At 39.1% G+C, this 19,964-nt stretch overlaps 1 protein-coding gene across 1 annotated transcript; it reads right to left on the bottom strand.

Moving 5' to 3' along the window:
- Positions 1-3,901: 3,901 nt before the first annotated feature.
- Positions 3,902-17,551, bottom strand: snapc2 (small nuclear RNA activating complex, polypeptide 2). The gene is made up of 6 exons (XM_044022279.1): positions 16,930-17,551; positions 15,714-15,887; positions 14,825-14,948; positions 8,959-9,393; positions 7,778-7,866; positions 3,902-5,215 (listed from the first exon to the last, which is right to left on the bottom strand). Exons 1-6 carry the CDS (start codon positions 17,137-17,139, stop codon positions 4,928-4,930), a joined length of 1,320 nt encoding a protein of 439 aa, XP_043878214.1. The 5' UTR covers positions 17,140-17,551; the 3' UTR covers positions 3,902-4,927.
- Positions 17,552-19,964: the final 2,413 nt, after the last annotated feature.

The raw sequence follows: 19,964 nt of genomic DNA, 5'->3' as shown, positions 1-19,964 counted from the left end.
TCAAGAACTATCATTGGAAGCTGGTTCCACAGGAGAGGAGCCTGGTAACTAAAGGCTCTGCCTCCCATTCTACTTTTACAGACTCTGGGAACCACAAGTAAAACTGTATTTTGTGACCTAAGTGGTCTATTAGGGTGATAGGGTAAGACTAGGTCTTTCAGGTATGAAGGGGCCTGACCATTAAGTGCTTTGTATGTGAGGAGGAGGATTTAAAATTTAATTCTAAACTGTATTAAAGGACACACATCTTTAAAGAGTTTGGTGGGGATAGGATCTAACTGACAGGTTGATGGCTTAGATGATGAAACTAATGATGTTAACTCAGGGAGATCTATAGTGGAGAAACTGTCTAACTGTGCACCTGGTGCTTCTAAAGCTCTTGTGCTAAAAGATGAGACAGTCCCAATATGAGGGAGGAGATGATCAATTTTTTCTCTAATTGATGTTATTTTATTCACAAAAAAGTTCATAAAGTCATCACTGCTCAGTGTTAAAGGAATAGATGGTTCAGTGGAGCTGTGGCTCTGTGTCAGCCTGGCTACAGTGCTGAAAAGAAATCTATGATTATTCTTATTTTCTTCAATTGAAGAAGAATAATAGGCAGCTCTAGCTTTGTGTAAGCTACAAAAACCATCTTTCCAGGCTGTATGAAATTCCTCTAGGTTATTGGAACGCCATTTTCTTTCTAATCTACGCAATGTCTGTTTTAAGAGCACGAGTATTGGAGTTAAACCATGGTGCTCGTCTCATCTGATTCACCACTTTTTCTTTTTCAGAGGGGCAACGCAGTCTAATGTAGTACGCAGTGAGGCTGCTGTACTATCAACAAGGTTATCTATGAGGATGGGAGTAAAATCACAAAAGGTACCTTCAGATGTACTGACATATGGCACTGAGTTAAATAAAGGTTGCACTGTCTCTTTGAATGTATTGATATTATTATCAGATGACCGTCCACGGTCATAAATCGTTGCAAACCAGAATTTAGATCAGAAAATTCCTTTTGCAAAGCACTGAAGTCTACACGCACTTTGTTTTTAGCAATGTCGACATTTGCATCATGTTCCATTAATTGTTCAATTTGCTTTACCATGCTTGTTAACTGGGACAGCTTGTACCTGCATGCCTGGATTTGTTTTGTCTTTTGTTCTTCCACAGCTTTCTCAGTCATTTTTACTGTTCTTTTTTCATTGTCTTGTTCATCCATTACAATGTCTTCCACCTGTTGTTCAGCCAAACAATGTCCTTTAATCCATATGTCACACACCTCTAGTGCTGTCCAGGTGGGTTAGCAATCTGTGTCCAAGCAAGAAAAGATAAAATTTACAGTGTTATGTCACCACAAAGTTTTTTCTGTGATGTCCGTAATAAGCCTCGTTAGGTAATCCACTTGCATTCAGGCAGTTCCAAGATCATTAATCCTTGCAGAGCGAGTTTTTTGACTAATATAGATTTCCATCTAATGAAGCCATAGCTTGACACTCTATCATCCCTCTCGTCCTCTTCCAAATCCACAAACATCCAGGAGACCACTTGCAAAGTTAAATTCTTTACTTGGACACTGGAGTAGATGCTGGAGTCACCGTGGACACTGGAGTGGATGCTGGGGTCACCGTGGACACTGGAGTGGAGTGGATGCTGGGGTCACCGCGGACACTGGAGTGGATGCTGGAGTCACCGTGGACACTGGAGTGGATGCTGGAGTCACCGTGGATGCCAAAGCTGCAGTAATATTTGTGGTTGCTGTTTTGCAGCAGGTTTTAAAGTGACAGACAAAAAAGTCCTCTTTCACAAAGACTTTTGTGCAAAAGCCACAGTGATAATGGCTGCTTTGCAGAAAAGACAGATAGCAAAAGTGATTCAGAATTCAAGAAACAAACAAAATAGATTTTTTAAACCCGGTCTGAGGCAAATTGTTACATTACTTCTTAATGAAGAGGTTCAATGAACAATCATGTTTATCAGGGGCATCTGTAAAAATGCAGGAATTTTAAAACTTTTTCTCAAAATCTAAATTCTCAACAAGAGTGAAAATAAAATACATATGAACTCAAGATTCTATACACATGAAGTACAGTACACATTATCGATGAAATGGCTCCAGGATTAGTTTCATAATTGTGTGTCAGATTGTGTCAGATACTGAATAGTTTGATGGTCACACTTATCCATGGTCAGGACAAACAGAAATAATTTAATATTTCACAACATGTAAGACTCATGGGGAAATGAGGACCTTTCAGCATTGAAATGAAAATATATTTCATAATATAGATGGACTTATCACCGTACTCTACACTTGACCATCGGTGGCCCTGCAGATGAGCCACAAGCTTTGTGTAGCTCCCCTTTGTATGGTAAAAGTGTCCAAGTCGCATCTCCTCAGCTCAGGGCCTGCTCCGGAGGTAAAAGTAGTGTTGCTCTATAAGAGAATTTTCAAATTTAAAATCAAATTGTATTTTGTATTTTTAACATGGGAAAATGTTTAATCCACAATCAAGTCGTAATGAACTGGATTGCATTTGCCTCTAAAACTTTCCCTGTCCTAAAATATATTCAGGCTAACTGAACTGAATCAAATCAAATGACACTGTTGACCGTGATTCAACAGAACTGTTTTATTTCTAAATGAAATATTTTATTCATCGTCAAATCTTTTATCTTAACAATCGTAGAACTGAGGTCACACGTTTTCAAAGTTGTGTGCAACTTCCCAGAGTCATTTAAAGATTTAAAAAGAGATAAAAACGAAATAAAACTCAATAAAGAGCATGTAGTTTATCTTATATGTTTCTTGGTTGAAAATGAGACCCCTGTCTCGATGGGATAACCTGTATAAATTAAAAAAGAAAAAGAAAAAAGAAGCTGCGTCTTGATTGCTGTTACATTCACTATGGTTACAGCATGCAAACATTACTGGTTTAGCAAACCAAACTTAATTGATTTAATGTATACAAATAATGACTATTGTTCCATATCAACATTTGTTCTTTATCCAGCTTACCTTTTCCTCCGTCATTGTGTAAGAATAACACAATAATTGTTTGCACGTTATCTTCACTGTATATACAGTATGTGATTATTTATTAATGTACACTGACCTGCGGGCCACACGGTGGTGTAGTGGTTAGCACTCTCGCCTTGCAGCAAGAAGACCCGGGTTCGAGCCCCGGTTGGAACAAGGGCCTTTCTGCATGTTCTCCCCGTGTGTGCGTGGGTTCTCTCCGGGTTCTCCGGCTTCCTCCCACAGTCCAAAAACATGCAGTTTGGGGATTAGGTGAATTGGACACTCGAAATTGACCATAGGAGTGAGTGTGAGAGTGAATGGTTGTTTGTCTCTAGTTGTGTGTGGCCCTGCGATGGACTGGCGAACTGTCCAGGGTGTACCCCGCCTATCGCCCGATGTAGCTGAGATTGGCACAGCACCCCCCGCGACCCTCTGGTGGAGGATAAAGCGGTAGATGATGACTGACACTGACCTGCAAATAGGGGAAAATGTAGCTCAGTGGTAGAGTCATCTTTCGATTTAAAGTGTCCTTTGGTACATAGGGCAAGACGATTCACACCATGTTGCTCCTGACGGCTGTGCTGCATTGTGTAAATGAGTATGAAAGATGTGTGATAGAAAATGTGCTGAGTGAATGTGTGAACAGCAAAACTAGTGTAAAGCAGTTTGAGTGGTCATCAAGACTAGAAAAGTGCTTTATAATGTGTGTAAGTAAATACAGAACATTGACCTGATGTCTGATATCAGTAATCAGTGTTAATATGATCTCCCATTATTAGTTTTGATGCACTATTTACTCTTGTGATTTCATTCTCTATTGCTTTTTTCTGAACAAATGTGTGCTCAAAAACGGAGGGTCAAAAACAGATGTGAAAAAATAATCACAATTTAATATTTAGTATTCACATGACTTCTCTTTATTTCTCTTGCAGTAAAAAAATCTGGATGGTATCAGGACGGTACAGAGCCTGGAAGTGACATCTGTGGGGGTCACAAAAGTAAGGCATACTTATCAGCTCCAACCTCGTTTTCATCAAAACGAGACACCTTCTTTGAACAGCTGGCTTTGATGTGATTTGATAGGCACTGAACTGTATTATGGTGATGATTTTAGCTAATATTCTGAATGAAAATGATGATGAAATTATGAAAAAAGTGAGTTTCTAGGCACTACACTGCAAATGCTGATTTTTAAGAAAGTAAAACAAGTCTTATTTCTGGGAAATTATTAATTTATTAATTATTAATATATAAATATAATCTAATTTAATGACCACTAACAAGCTGAAGAAATATTTTGCATAAAATCCCAATTGCTCCTGGTTTGTGTGCTCACTAGTGGTGCACATATGGTGTTATTAACTATCATGGATTGATGTGTGTGTGTGTGTGTGAATATGAGAAATTCTAAGGTATACAATCTTTAAGTCACCTTAGTCAAGTAAAAGAAGACATTTCTTACATGACAGAATTTCTTTGCTTGTTACAAGTACTAACAAATTTTGGCCTGTTTTTCCTTGTTCTAAGGCACATTATGTTTACCCCAACACATTGTCTGCATTGCCCACTCTAGACGCTCCCTGTGTTTTATCACTACCAGCTCTAGATAGAGAACAGCTCGTTTAGATGAAAATTTAAGTCGTAGCTGATGTCAACAATAATGTAATAAACAACAATAACCTGTGTTATTAAAGCATGGCCACATAATTTTTTTCCTTCATGTCATTTCCCGGGCTTCATAAAGTAGAGAAATAAGTAAACAAGACAGATATTCAAAGCCAACTTTCATATTTACAAGCATCATTCAAGTGGTACTGAAACCCAGCACAGTAAGTAACCTCCAAATATTTATAGAAAAGGAGTCATAATTTAAGGTTACAGCACAATTACAAATTTTTCATCCGACATTTTGAACTTAACTTATCTGCGCATTAACAGTTTCAGTGGCACAACAAAAGGATTGAGAGGGGGGCAGAATCCCATCCCGTCTACATTCCCTGATTGGCTTTCTCCGTTGTTGCTCCCTGATGACTGGCTCTCAGTATCTTCCTGGTCTCCACTGCTGTCCATAATCCTGGCAGTCTGCTGCTGACCGTCTGTTGTGTTGCTGCCTCGACCACTTGGTTTACTCGTCTGAGCACAGAGTCCACCCTTTCGGTCCTCTCTCGTCATCTTGGACTTAGCAGGTGATGTGAGGCACTGGTGCATCTGCAGCATGGAGAGCAGAGCTTTCAGATGAATAATACATAAACCGACCAACAATCAAGATATACACAAAAATACAGTATATATTTGATCTTAAAAGTAAAACTGTTCATCTGTAAAACTGAGGACTCATGTCTTAGGTGGTCATCCTCTTATGAAAGCAACAGCAGTTCATGAGCTTTCATTTGAGGTTGGTGAGAGAGTGAGAATGTTAGACAATTACAATTTCTGTTTCTATATTTAAATGAACAAGTTTTGACAATCACTGGGAAAAATTAAATTGTATTAAAGACAGTCTGCCAATTAAAACATTAACACACAACTGAATTTCATCAAGAATTCAGAGATAGAAAGATCTTTGGGTCATCATTCACATATGAAGTAAGTTTATCTGTATGTGCATTTCAATTGAGAGGTACTTAGGACAAGGCATAAAACAAGTTTTCTGTGTGAGATAGTGCTGGACGGTATGACCAAAAGTTGATATTGGGGTATTTTTCAGCACAATGGCGCCACCAGGTGGAATTGTGTCATGACATTGAACACGACACAACAACGTGAGGACCTCTGAGGACATCCAGCAACACGTTTTTTCTGCTCGGTCTGTGTTTGTCTCCACAAGACATCAAGCTTTGTATGAGAACAGACTGTGAACACCAGTCTCAAGTGAGCAAAGAAAGGTCTCACGTTGGGAAGAGCAGCTCTCTTATCTAGAAATTTGGTGAAGATTATTAGAAACCCAACACCATGACAATCCAGAGCTGAGAGCAGGAGACAGAGTTGCAGGCTAACACGCCTCTCTGTGCTTCTTTTCGAGCAGTCACCTATTAAAAACCCATGGATACTGACTCCACCCACTCATCACACCCATATTCCCATAAGCTCAGGCCAGGCAGCTTAGTCCTGTGGCCGTCACAGGGGGGGGCCATGGGAAAAAAAGTGAGAGCATAGTTAGAAAGTTTAAACTACTAATGGAAATTCTATTGACATGTCACTGATATAACGACTATCTTATAACTAGGGGTATCAAATCATCGCGTTAATTGCGATTCATTAATTACAATCATATTTAGCACGTTATGTTTTTTTAATCGCGTTAATCTAATTTTTTATCTCTAATTTGAGGAGGAGCATGTGAGAGTCTGAAAGCGCTTTGCATTACGTACATCTGCGCAATATAGCGCATTATTTCCAAAAATATACTATACTGTATACTATACTACGTTGATATCAGCGTGATATCAACTGCTGAGGAATATTTAGATTATTTGTCTCTGTGCATGTCCTCGAACATAGGAGCTCAGCTTCGCGGCTGAGACACAAATAGATCGCTGCCGTTGTTGCGGGCGAGTGCGCCTGCAGTTATAAAACAAATCAATGATTATTAGACATTGAGATATGTCAATTCTGATATGTTCATGTACTCAAAACGGACAGAGCAACATAACAAAGACAAGTTAGCTTAACGTTTTTATATGATATGCCAGCCTTTTTCAAACTGTGGGGCGGGCCCCCCCTTGGGGAGCTTGGAGACTTTCCAGGGGGGCACAAGTTCTGTTTTTTTTAAGTCCTAACTAAAGTTTAGCAGGCGGAACTTTTGGTCTCGCTGTGACCCAGACTGAATTAAGTGACGTACCACAACAAAATCTATACTGGTGACAAGGTTTGCACAACAGATTATTGAAATAAAAGTGAAATGTTTCTTCTAATATTAATTCAATAAATGTTGTACTTGACACATTGTTACAATATCGTGAGAGTTGCAGGGCCCCCGGAAAATGTGTGGCAGTAAAATGCTGCCACACTGCCGATGACTTTGACATAGATGTTAGAGGAGGACTGACTGTTGCCTAAAAATTAAATAAAACCACCGGACGTTCTTTAAACTTTCTGTCTCCTGTGGGTTGGGCTAATCCAAAATACTGAAAACAAGGGTTGTAACAATGCTGTTACCTGTGGAACAGAGGTGCTCTGAAAGCACCCCCATTAGCACTTGGTACATTCCTCCAGATGAAATCAAATTAACCATAGACTGTATGAAATTAACACGGCAAAAAGTCGACTTTTAAACCAGAATTTTAGTCGAACCAGAATATATCAACCAGTTGACAGGGACTTTACAGCCCTAAATGTCACACTGTGCAGCCATCAGGCACAGCCCACACCCCGCCTACCAAGTAAGGTACTGTTCTCAGTCAAAACGCAAGCCTGACCCAGGGCTTTACCATTCCAAACCGTAATGGACGTACCATTTTACTACCCTGGACTGCAATATCCAAATGTGATAATTTTATCAAAACCTTTTACAAAACTTTACAATCAATACTTTTGGAGCAAACCTGTGAAACTGCAGCTTTCAAGCTATTTTCTAAAAGTTCCCTCATTGACCACAAGAACAGCTGCTGTTAATATCACTAATATGCCTATACAACAGTTAAAATTTAACCAGACGAACAGATGTGCCTGTGTTTCTATCATTTTGTTAATGATTATCACGCTATTGCTTTATTAACGCTTTCAACAATCCATTGGTTTACGAAAATGCATAGAATTTGTAAACCACACCTGGATGAGATGTTGGTGGAGTTTGGTGCAGTCCAGCAGAGGGAGCTCCTCTGGCAGAGACATCATCAGGTTCAAGATGATGGCACTCTCTGAGGAGAAAAGCCAATATAAAATACATAGATTCATTTCAAGTCAGTGGTAAAGAGAAAAATGTCAAACTTAATAAGTGTGTTCCATTTAAATAGGAACTCGTAAGTCAGAACTGGGAGTGACATCACACCCCAGTTCACTGCATTCCAGTCGACATGTCGGAAACGAAAACGTATCTTAGGCTAGTCATTGCTAGCAATAAAAGGCAAACAGTGTGGCAATATGTCTATGGTTAAGAATTAAACAGTACTATGTATACGACTGATTTATTGTGAAACCTATACAAGTGAAAAGCCATTAACTGCACAAAGTAGTAGTGTTTGTATGGTTGCAGCTTGGAATCCTATGTGGGAGTTGGTGACGGAGTCAGACTGAGTCATTGTTTGGTTAAGAAATGCGAGTATGGGTACTGTACTAGGAATAAAATAAATACAATCAGGCCAAGTAGATATAAAGTAGAATAAAGTATTTAGATTTGCCTACTCCGTGTTCACTGAGTTAGTGTTGTAAGAAAGCTCCTAAAAAACAGGACACAAATGTGAGCCTTCAAATTCATCAAGTAGAACTATTATGGTTATGGAGAGAAAACAAAAAATCATAAAAAAAGAAATCATGAAATATTCATATTGTAATATCTAGTGCTAGCACTTGTCGAATACAGACCAAAACTGCCAAAATGAAACAATAACTAATATTGCTTATGTAGTGTGGTTATTAAATGTGTCACATTGATTTCGGCTTCAACTAAGAATTATTTTCATAATATATTAATCTGTTAATTATTTATGTTTATCGTTGAAAAATGTTGATAAGTATTTCTCAAACCTGAAAATTATGATAAATGTCTTGTTTTGTCCACAAAAATTATTTGTTTTAATGATTTTTGTTATATGGAGCAAAGAAACCAAAACATATGCACCTTTAAGAAGCTGAAAAATCTGAAAAATTGTTATAATTCTCTCAAACACCCAAACCAATTAATCGATTATCAAAATAGTTGATAATTAATTCAGTAATTGATTAACCAAGTAATTGTTTCAGCCTTAGATTGATTACATGGGAATAAACAAAGCAATGAATCTCCAACTCACCCATGGGCGTCATATGACACTCCTTGTCTGGCTTATTGATGACACTCAGGTAATGATAGATCTTCTCAAAGTCAACCAGGCTCTTGTCTTTTTCTGTATGTTTGCTGGTGCTACTGGACTTGGCATGAGTTGCTGTAGTAGACGGGGAAAGTGTTGGCACTGAGCTAGAGGAGGAGGTGGTTGAAACTGAAGAACTATCAGAAGATAGAGTAGTAACAGTGGGGAGTTGTGCGATTGTGTTTAGAGAGGAGCAGGTGGCAGCAGGTGGGGTTCCAGCTGTGGTTGAAGGCTGTTGCCGGGGTGAATTCTGGATTCCGCTGTTTGACACTTTGACCACTTTGAATGATGTAGAGAGTCTTTTGGCTGGGCCTATGGTTGGTGCTGGAGTCTTGAAGAGCATGATAGGTTGTGCTGTGCTGGTGCCAGGTGAGTCACCTACACAGGAATAATGTTACACAGTCAAACATGTATGAATGTACTGCATGTGCATGTACTGTGAAAAGGTTTTAGGCAGGTGTGGGAGAAAAATGCTGTTCAGTAAGAATGCTCTCACAAATAGATATCCTAATTGTTTATTTTTATCAATTTGCAAAATGCAGAGCTAATAGAAGAAAACTTATTATAAATCAAATTTCTGATGTAACCACACTCCACTTGCACACAGTTTTTAAAGGAACTCGGCAGGTAGGTTGTTCCAAATATTTGGGGGAACAAACCACAGATTTTCTGTGGGTGTAGTGTGGATTGAATCTTTCTGTCTCTTTGTGTATTTCTATACAGACTATGTATGGATTATGTTCACAGTCCATACTATGACCTCCAGGATTCCTTGTTCTTCTTTACACTGACAATAATTCTTGTAATGGTCATGGTACTGCTGCAATATGAATTCCCTGATGGATAAGTATCTGTATGCATTTCTTATCATAAAGGACACCATTAATCCAGAGCAAATCCCCAACTGCATTTGCAGAAATGCAGTCCCAAAACTTACAAGAATCCGCCACCATGCTTCACTGTTGCCTTAAAACATTATTGTACTGCTCTCCAGTCCTCCAGGCTAACAAACTGCCTTCTAGTACAGTCAAATAATATAAACTTCCGTTATTCTGCACCTCAGTTCTTATGTTTTCATGCATGCTATACCGGCCTGTGAGGTGCTGTCTGACCAAAATCCACCAAACTTTTTTATGGAAGATCCTGTCCTGTGTAGTGTATTCTGTGCAGGATTTTGTACTGTATAAGTTGTAGATGTGGGTTTTTGATCATTTTGAACGTATTTGATATTTGTATACAAAAGTTTTTATCTGGGCTCTTAAAAATAGCACAATATTTTTTTGTTAATACTGCATGTGTCCTGGACAACAGTTTAGAAATTGTTTTATAATTGGAGGAAGCTCTAGGTCTAAATTGCTAGTTATTTTCTAACTTCGCTCAGTGTTTCCCTATGGGATTTCACTTTGGCATGACCAACCAGGGAAGCTCCAATGGCACCACATCTGTTACTGACAGACAGGTCGGGCTGTGCCAGGGCACCGCCTTTTCATACTATCACAGCTGATCTGCTCCTAAAATCATTCTCGCTTTCTTTCCGTATAGAAACTGTTGTGGAAGCTCCCTCAGCTAATTCGGGCAGACTGACCGTTAAGGTAATCCTGAATTGAATATACTGTAAAATCTCCCTCCTCACATTCCAATGCATACACGGTAACACCCCCCAGTACCTTAAATATCTTCTCACCCCCCAGACCTCAGCATGCTTGCTATGCTTTTTGTTTGTTTTTACTACTGTTTCTTGTTACTCTCAATTACTCCTTTTGATTGCTTCTGTAGCACTTTGGGATTTATTCTAGAATATAAAGTGTGGTACAAATAAATTCTATTATTATTGTTATTATTATTATTATCATTATTAATAATAAACCATGTCATTGTTATGTTTTGTGTTCTAATGTCAAATAGGGAGATGATAAGACATTGATTTTACCTCTGTAAGATTCTGTGAGATCCTTAGTGAAAATGACTTGTCACTTGTTTGCAATTGTTCTTTTTGCACTGAAAATAACTTGTAGTTGTTTTTGTAAAAAAACTGAAAAAAATGCCAAAACTGAAAAATAAAAACTAAGGATGAATTTGTACCATAATGTGTAATGTAGTTTTCTTTTTAGAAATGACATTATAAAACTGGTATCGAAGTGAAGGTATCGGTATTGATACAAGTATCGAAAAATTTTGATTGATACCCAGCCCTAGCCATGGCGCTGCATACCTGAAGATGCTCCAGAGCTCTCATTACACTCCTGAGCGCAGTGACACAGGGGCACCCCATGTTAGGGTGTCACCAAGCACTTCCACCCTTTTCGAAACTGTTGCAAATAAAACAGCATTTTCACAGCTAGACACACAGCCAAGGGCAAAATGCAAAATAAAAAACACAAAAACAAAATAATGTCATGTACCCCCCTCTCCACCAGAGGGAGCTCACGCTCCACCAGCGAGACAATTCTCATGGGGGTGACAAAGTGCTGTCAATCGATCTGTCAGAGAGATTGGTTTGTAACTCTGGTTTGATCTCTCGGACGTGTATTTTCACATCGCCATTCACACTGCACACAGAAAATATCTCAGGTTTGTTCTGTCTCCATTGCGGAACAAAGGTATTAGAATATTTTCGTACATACACAATTACGTACACAATTATCTGATATGTTCTGGCCATAACGCCTCACATTTTTGTCAAGTTTTAGAGGCTGGATGTCTCTAGTCCTTTGGTACAAGTGGTGCTAGAAGCCGGTACTCAGCTGGAGTGACTTTGTCACCCAATTTTTTGTGTCGTTATGTGACCCTGGTTCTTTGACAACAGAGTGCGGTGTTTCACCAACGCGTCCTTTCTTGCATGAGAAATGGAAAGAAACGATTTTAGGGGGCGGGGAGGTGTGATAGTATGAAGGGGGAGGTACCCTGACATAGTTCGACCTGTCTGTCACTGACAGATGTGTTGGAGCTTCCTTGGTTGGTCATGCCATTGTGACATCCCATAGTTAAACACCTCACTATGTTAGCAAAGGATCAGGGTTACTTTGAGTAACCCTTTGTTCTAAACCTCCCCCATATTACCGATTTCATTTGTAGGTATTCAATAAATGTACCACTGTTGATGCCATATTGTTCCACCAGGTTATGGAATCGAATAAATGTCTTACCTTGGATTATTTGTTCCAAATGTCTTTTTCATGCCATGTTCAAATGTTTAACATTGGTTTATTGTGCAGGATTGTCTGGGTTGTTCCGAAATTAGGTGTATTTACATGGGTTATATGAGGACCAAGTAATTTTAATAACTTAACACCAGGCTGACAGGGTGGTATTTACATTTATGCTTTTAAAACAATGGTGTCGTTTAATGCTTGTGCTGGTTAACGGTAAGTCAGAGATTTCTATTTCTTGACAGAATATTGGTTCAATATCTAATCCAGTGGGTCAGGTTTGTTCCAATTTTGGACATACTGCAGCTTATTTGCAAGGAAGTAGTTATACAAGTTTTTTTGCTTTTAGGAGAGATTTAAAGTAAGCTGGTTTGTTTTCCAAAGGAATTTTGTGGTGGTTGAATCTAATGACTTAAACCAGATTGGTGAAGGTTCGGTCTCGTTTTAATGAATCTTGTCTTGTCTGGTTGAATTATGAAGAGGGTAATTTTTTTTTTATATGATGATTTCAGATCTGCATTTATGAATGGGACTGGATGATAACTGGATGGGAATATGGGGTCATTATCTGTGTTTAATCTGTCAAAATGAAGGTCAGCCTTCAGATTTTTCCATCATGGTAGAAATCATGTTTTTTTGATCTGACACAATATTGCGATACTACAGCTACAGCATAACCCTCCTACCTTGAAAGCAAAATATGACACACTTCTTCAGTTCTCTCTCTGCAATCCATATAGCAGGGGAAGAACACTTCATTTCCAGAGAAATTTTCATGGCCAGGGAGTTGGTAACGAGAGTCAATTACTTTTATCAGTTGCTTAAATCTCTAATTTTCAATTGTCCTTAACTGCACCATATCTTTATTTAGTAATAAAGTTGACGATTGCATATGTGACAGTGTTTTGTCGTACAAGACACTATAGTCTGCTGTTGTGGTGCAGACATCACATTAGCTTTAAAGGGAGAACTATTGGCACATGGCACTTTCGTCTCTCCAAATGGTACTGCTTCTCAGTGGGTAGCAAGCAGTTATAACCACCCAGGATTGTGCAGTTATAACGTGCAGTTATATAAAGAAGTATAACCAGTTTTCTCTTCTGAATCACTCTTACTTCTGTTGTGTTGGTCTATGTGGCTGGAGTAAGCAGCCACACAACCAAACTTGCCTCCCCCTGCTTGTCACATGACGTGGCTGCAGCTATTCCAGCTACATGATTGGTTCAAAGCATTGTTTCGCTCATTGTCATTGGCTGTTTGGGTTGTCTGTTAAAGTATGCAGGGTTTCCCCCAGAAAACCTGCTAAGCCTGGTGGTTGACAGGAAATTTGAAATTATAACTATTATGTGTTATTGTAAGACATGTATTAACAAAACTATAGAACTACAGAACTATAGTCTTACTAAAAGGCACACTCTTGAAATACTTTTTTAACAAACACAAAAAAATGCAATTATTTTCACTTAAGTTAAATCTTAATTAGGTGCTCTTGTCAATCTAAAAAAAAAAGAAGAAAGTGTTTGAAAACTTTGTCAATAATTTAACTGAAGTTTGAAGTAGTCACAGCCAAGTAATTTGGCAAGACCAAGCAAGGCTCCATAATTTATATGGTTGGCAAATTCATGTTTTAGCAGTCAGTAAAGGCATTTAAACCCACCAATTATTGCTGTGTGCTCAATGTTAATCACTGGCTCAAAGGCTTCAGTGATTGATAAACCTAGAACATGAAACGTGTGAAAGCTACTGGATATTTCATTTAGTCAGTGTAATATATTTACATTATTTATCGTTTACTTTTGCTTGCTGCCATCTCAATGCTAGTGCGATGGTGTAGAGAGCCAATATGTGCGTTTAGCTCTGGCTCTACAAGGAGCTTCAATGAGAACTCTGGATGAGGATCCTTGTGTTGCCTGCTGGCGGTGGTTGCGACACAGCCGGCAAAACATACCTCCGCTAGTTCGATGTTTATCGTTGCGGCTGACAGAAGGCTGCTCTGACTGTGCTAACATCCGTGCTAGCTCGCACTAACTCTGCATCATCATCAAGCCGTGGCTCGGCTAATGTTGGCTCGATGGCTGTGCACTCCCTGTGGTTAATGGGTGAACGCTCCTCTGACTTCGGAAAAAGAAAGTGCCAAACTTTTTTTGACTCTTTCTCCGTGGCATGTCGCGTTATTCGATGAAGTTTTTAGCGTGCAGAGGGGTAGAGAGGTAGAGGTTTTGGGTGTTGAAAAATACACCTGACCTCCAATGTGTTGGGGGTGTGTTGACCATAAGATGTCATTATTGCGCTTGGTGATACGGTTGAAAGCTCTACATACCGTCTTTGGTAACACCGTTTCTGGTGTATAAAAAAAAATCTATTTAAAATAAATAAACAAGCGGCGCGTAGCCTGGCAAGGGGGAAAGTAAGTTTCAAACTAGAATATAACTAAATATAACAATGATGATCAATAGCACATGTTTGGTATAATTGGTTAATCATACACCTGACTTTAATCTTGCAAAATCCCTGACTTTGTGTAAGTGTACTTATAAGAACTGATGCTGGTCTGACGACAAAGGGGATTTTGATTTTTCTTTGCTCAATTTGCAAGACAAACAAGTCACATTAGAATATTTCTGCATCCCACCACCAACTCTCAACAGAGAAATCCATACCTCGGACAGGGGAACAAGGAATGGTGTGACCAACAGGCCTGTCTGCATCAGTGGACAGCCTGTGGACCTGAGGAGGGTCACAGTTTCTCAGAGAGCGAGGCTCTGTAGAAGATATTAACAGCATCTATAAAACACAAGAAGAGGAGGACAGTTGTGGCAGTAGTCCATAAAAACACTCTTATACAGAAAAACTTCTGTTCAATCACATGATCGTATTATAAACTGGAACGGGAGCATGTGAGCATCTGCTATTCATATCAAGAACAAACCAATTGTAGTATTGACCGTGATGCTAATGATTAGGGACTAGCTGAGAGTTAGCACATCATCATCATTCAGCTCATTCAGCAACAGACTGATCTATCCACACTACAACACAGAGCCACTTAAATGTATTTTATTTTATTTGATATTAGACATATTTATCTATATTTAATCCTTCTCTTAAGTATAGTACCTTTTTTTTTTTCAATTTTATGAAATTTATATTCATATTTAATTTTATTTTTCTCTAGGAACCCCCTGGGTCCTCTTCATAGAACCCTTGGGGTCCCTAGACCTGCAATTCATTGTTCAATCTTCTACAATAGTTTGTGTCCTGTGGGCTAACAGATATCAGATGTCACTGACAGCTAGACCAGGAGGGGGTTGGACTATGTAAATGTGATGATACTGTCACTTGGCTCCAGTTTCCATTTTCCAGTTTTATCACTACTCTTTCATATCATATAAGAACATGATTATAAATAATCACGCTATAAAGGTGCAAAATCCATGACTGGATAAAATATATAGTAGATGAACAGATAGTGAATTTTATCTACACTCATTGCAGACTCTAAGCCAGTTGTTTGAGGGTGTCAGCAGTGAAACAGGAACTATACTGTACCTGAGAAAAAGCAGCAGAGATGGGCTCCTCTAGTGTTCCAGCCACAGTAGAGGCCATGTGTGTCCACACCTCAATGGGCTTTCTGATCTTCTTGCCTTGCAAAATCTTCCTTGTCAGCTTGGAGTTTACACTCCCGATAACCTTTTTCTTCAGATATTCTATGACAGAGTGGATCTAAAGGAAAGAAAACAGTCAATCTTTTTATACTGTGCATTACTGTACAATATTTGAAAAACATATCTTGATTTTTATTTTTTATTTTGAAGATATCGATATTTCATTAAAAATTCAATGTCTGGGTTATATCTCATTAATTGCTGCTTAAAGGAAACAACTTATTTATCGTCTTTAAACTTAAAGATTCATGTAAATATTTACTTTACTAAAAAATTTACTCTACGCATGTTCTACATAACATTGCATATTGTATTGTATTGTATTTTAACGTTTTCCTCCGAATGATACAGTGAGGGTTTGTTGAATGTGCCTTGCAGGTTTACCAGGCTTTTCTTGAGATGTGGGGGCTAGTTTCGATGGCTCTGCCATGGCATTCTCCTTGTTTCCATACTGTGTACCATAAAGTATGTGCATGTGCACTTGGACCTATGATTCGTGGAAGGATCAGAGGCTGAAGAAACAGCCAAAGTGCTGACATTGTGAAAACTATAGAGTGATCATTTATCACATATCCAGTCATTTACCACATAACAGTAAAATAATTATTATGTTTTTTTGGGGGGGTTTTGTTACAAGGTAAAAATGTTGCCCTGTGTTACTTTAAGTCTTTAAAATGTATAAAAGGAACTAAAGCCCAGAGATTGTGATTGAGATTGAGTTGTGAAAACTCTACCGATGTTGATATTTGTTTATTATGTTATTTTGTTTATTTGTTTGTTGTTTTTATGTTGCTTGTATCATGCGTTTCACCTCTTGTACGTTGTTTTTAGCGGTGCTCTATCCAGTTAATATAATACATAAATTAATTACACTCATTAGGAATGACACGCGATTTTACACGTGTTCGGTAAGTGTCCCCAGTGAGTGAGAATATCAATATTCTTTCTGGAGCTGGAATTCTGCAGATCATCTGCGCAGACTGGCCACAGTGGCGTCCGGTCGGTTTTGAGTCAAATAATAACCAGAGAGGTGGAACTAATCCTTGTCAACGACATGTTTAAAAAACGAAAGAAGAGAAAAAACACATAACCATACGCACCTCTGAAATCGACCGAGTAGACACCTCTTTCTTGAGGAAATTGTAGTCGATGTCTCCGTGTCCTCCGGTCTTTCCGCTCAGAGTTTTTAGAGCAGTGACTAACTTTCTGTGCTCTGCTCGCTGCCACTTAGTGAAAGCTTTATCCCTCGTCTCCTGTCCCTGAGTCAGGCTGCGGTTTGGTTTATTTCGAATGCGAGGAGGAGGCTTCATCTCGTCTGTCGTTACTGATACAATAAAGCGGACAGAGACCGACCTATCTCTCCAGCTGGTTTATAATTCTTGTCAGTCGACGTTAAGTTCACATGTCATTGCATTGCTCTGTATGGAAACTTTAAAAAACTAAATAAGTCTTTCACTGATGTTTGAATAAAAGCTATATGTCGCGCTGCTCAGACGCGATTAAAAGTAGCTGTATAGCTTTAGCGATTCACAGTGCGTCAACTGACAACTTCCGCTAACGTAAAAGCCAGCTCCTTAACTTCCGGTCGGTTGTCGCTAGACGCAAAGTTGGACTTGGAAAGGTATCGTTAAAACGTCCAGTATCGATATAGTTAGTCGTTAATTCTTTCTCTCTTCTGCAGACATCGACTGTAGAACATTAATGGATCCATCCATGAGCACATCCCAGCGGGTTTATTGACGGGTGGCAAGCAGCCTAAATGCGCTTTATTGCCACCTACTGGACTGGAGTGTAGATCCAGCGACTTGGCAAGAAAAAAGTACTGGTAATAAGTTCATAACAAGTTAAAGTTAAAACAAAGTTAAAAAAAAAAAAGGTAAGGATCATAATTTTTTACTCAACATCTCCATAACTGACAAATCAATTCAGTAAGAGGGTGGATGCTGTTGTTGGACGGTTGTGCCATTAGTTGCTGAATCAATGATTCATGTTGTCTTTGTGTCTGTTTGGATTTTCTGCAGGGACTGGTCTCTACCCATACAGATTTGATATTACTTTCCTGTTTTTGCAATGTGAATGTATTTTAATATATTATATTCCTGATTTTTTCCCAAAAAATAAGAAATATTTAAATTAATTTGGTCAATTCAGCCCTATACTCATGACATCACTCCCTCTCACTGTGTTTCATAAGAATGCTGACTATGACTTGTCAGGTCACATGTGTCCAACAGTAGATCAGAGTTGCTGAGAATGGGGTGGAGAGCAGGAACTCATCTCTAATCAACCCATTTAAGGCTGTACTGCCATGACTGCTAAGATACAGCTGTGCCACTGCTGTTGGATCCCATTTGCTGCCATTTTAAAAATAGAGGTTGTGTTTTCATGGAGCCCTGTTCACTTACTTACCTCACCAAAACCATGACATTTATAAAGTGCATTTCCATATCCCTGTTTTGTGCCCTTTTTCAAATAGTGCAGTCTCCCCATGTGTGCTGAGTTTTCTCCAGGTTCACCAGTTTCCTTCCACAGTCCAAAAACAAGGTTTTTGGACTTAATAAGAGGTTAATTAGCTTAAGTTTCAAAACGTCTTGAATAATTGTTTAAGTTTGAGGGAGGATGGGAAAAAATCAGGGGCACCAATAAATGCAACCGAGTGCAATGGAAACATTACAGTAAATAGTGAGTGCACTGGAAAAAAGAAGAAGAAGAAGTTTATATATTATTAATGTTTTATTTATTTTAACTTTGAATATCAGATGAGATTGGCACAGCACAGTTAGATTTATATTAAAGTCGCACTGTCATTGTATATAGCCTATATTTAAAGGGGACATATGCAAAATCAACTTTTTAATAATTTACTTATATTTGGAACTCTGGAGGCCCTACCAGTCGCCAAAGTGTGGAAAAAGAATACTCAGTCATGTTTTCGTGGTCCACCTTAGTGTAAGTATAGGCGATAAAACATGTGACGTTGAATTCCCTGCGCTTATGACGGCATCATGCGCATTTCACCACAAATGTTACCACCCCACCATTAAGTTTACTTCGAGAGCTCCACCTTAGCTCTACCTTGTCCCTGCGAGAGTGCAGGCAAGGGAGGAAGAGCGGTATTGTGTCAGCGCGGAGGGACAAGTGTGTTGTTGGTGGCTGCACAGTGGAGCACAGTGTTTTACACAAACTTCCAGCCTCAGAGGATTTTATATATGAAGCTAATGTGCCGGTAAAGTCAGCAAACGTGTGCACCACTTCGCATCAGACTGCGGCCAGCGGTCGCCGTATTTAGTCAGCGACCGTATTTCACCGACGTACAAACACACGCATTGTTAAGAAAAGGTCAAATAGAGCTCATAACTGACCATTCTGACACGTTCTAATTAAAAATATTTGTTCAGTACGTCCTCCATGACCGGAGCACAGACTTAGTCTGATACAGTAACATACAGCGGCAGTTTATGCAGCTCGCCGCTCACCGGTGGCAATCAGTGGTGGCGATCAGCGGTGCTGTTCCTAAGTGTTTTTAACTGATTTACAGTTCGGCACTGTTCGGCTTGATCCTTGAGTCGGATGTCTCCTCCTGTGACGGCACTCTCGCTGTTTTCCGCACACGCTGCCATGTTGATATAGTCAGAGAAACTAGTGGAGGGAGAGGGAGAAGAATGGAGCGGAGGAAACAGGAGCTGAGTGAACGCAGTAAAAAGGACAAATCAGAAACTCCCTGGAAGAAGTGGGTGTGTGTTTGCCTGTGTCTCATTTGCATATAAAGGGACCATGCACAAAACCGAGCGTTCTGAAAGGGGCGGTTTTGGCAGGGTTATTGAACTGCTATGGTGCTTCATCCTTATGGTATTTTGACCAAAGCATGTCACTGACATGTTCATTAGGACACCAGGGAACTATTTTAACTTGGAGAAATAGGGTATAATATGTCTCCTTTAAATATAATGTGGGCGCTATATATGTAAATATATAATATATCACTCTACACTGCTATAATATATCTATGGTACTTTTTATTTTAATAAAAATCCATCCATTATTCCCCCGGAGGGTCGCAGGGGGTGCTGTGCCAATCTTATCTGACATTCAAAGTTAAATAAAATAAAACATTAATTCAATTCAATTCAATTCA

Source organism: Solea senegalensis, linkage group LG3 (genome assembly GCF_019176455.1).
Source record: "Solea senegalensis isolate Sse05_10M linkage group LG3, IFAPA_SoseM_1, whole genome shotgun sequence".
NCBI lineage: Eukaryota > Metazoa > Chordata > Actinopteri > Pleuronectiformes > Soleidae > Solea > Solea senegalensis.
Note: the sequence above shows the minus strand (reverse complement) of the source record. Positions and strands in the feature narration are given on the sequence as shown.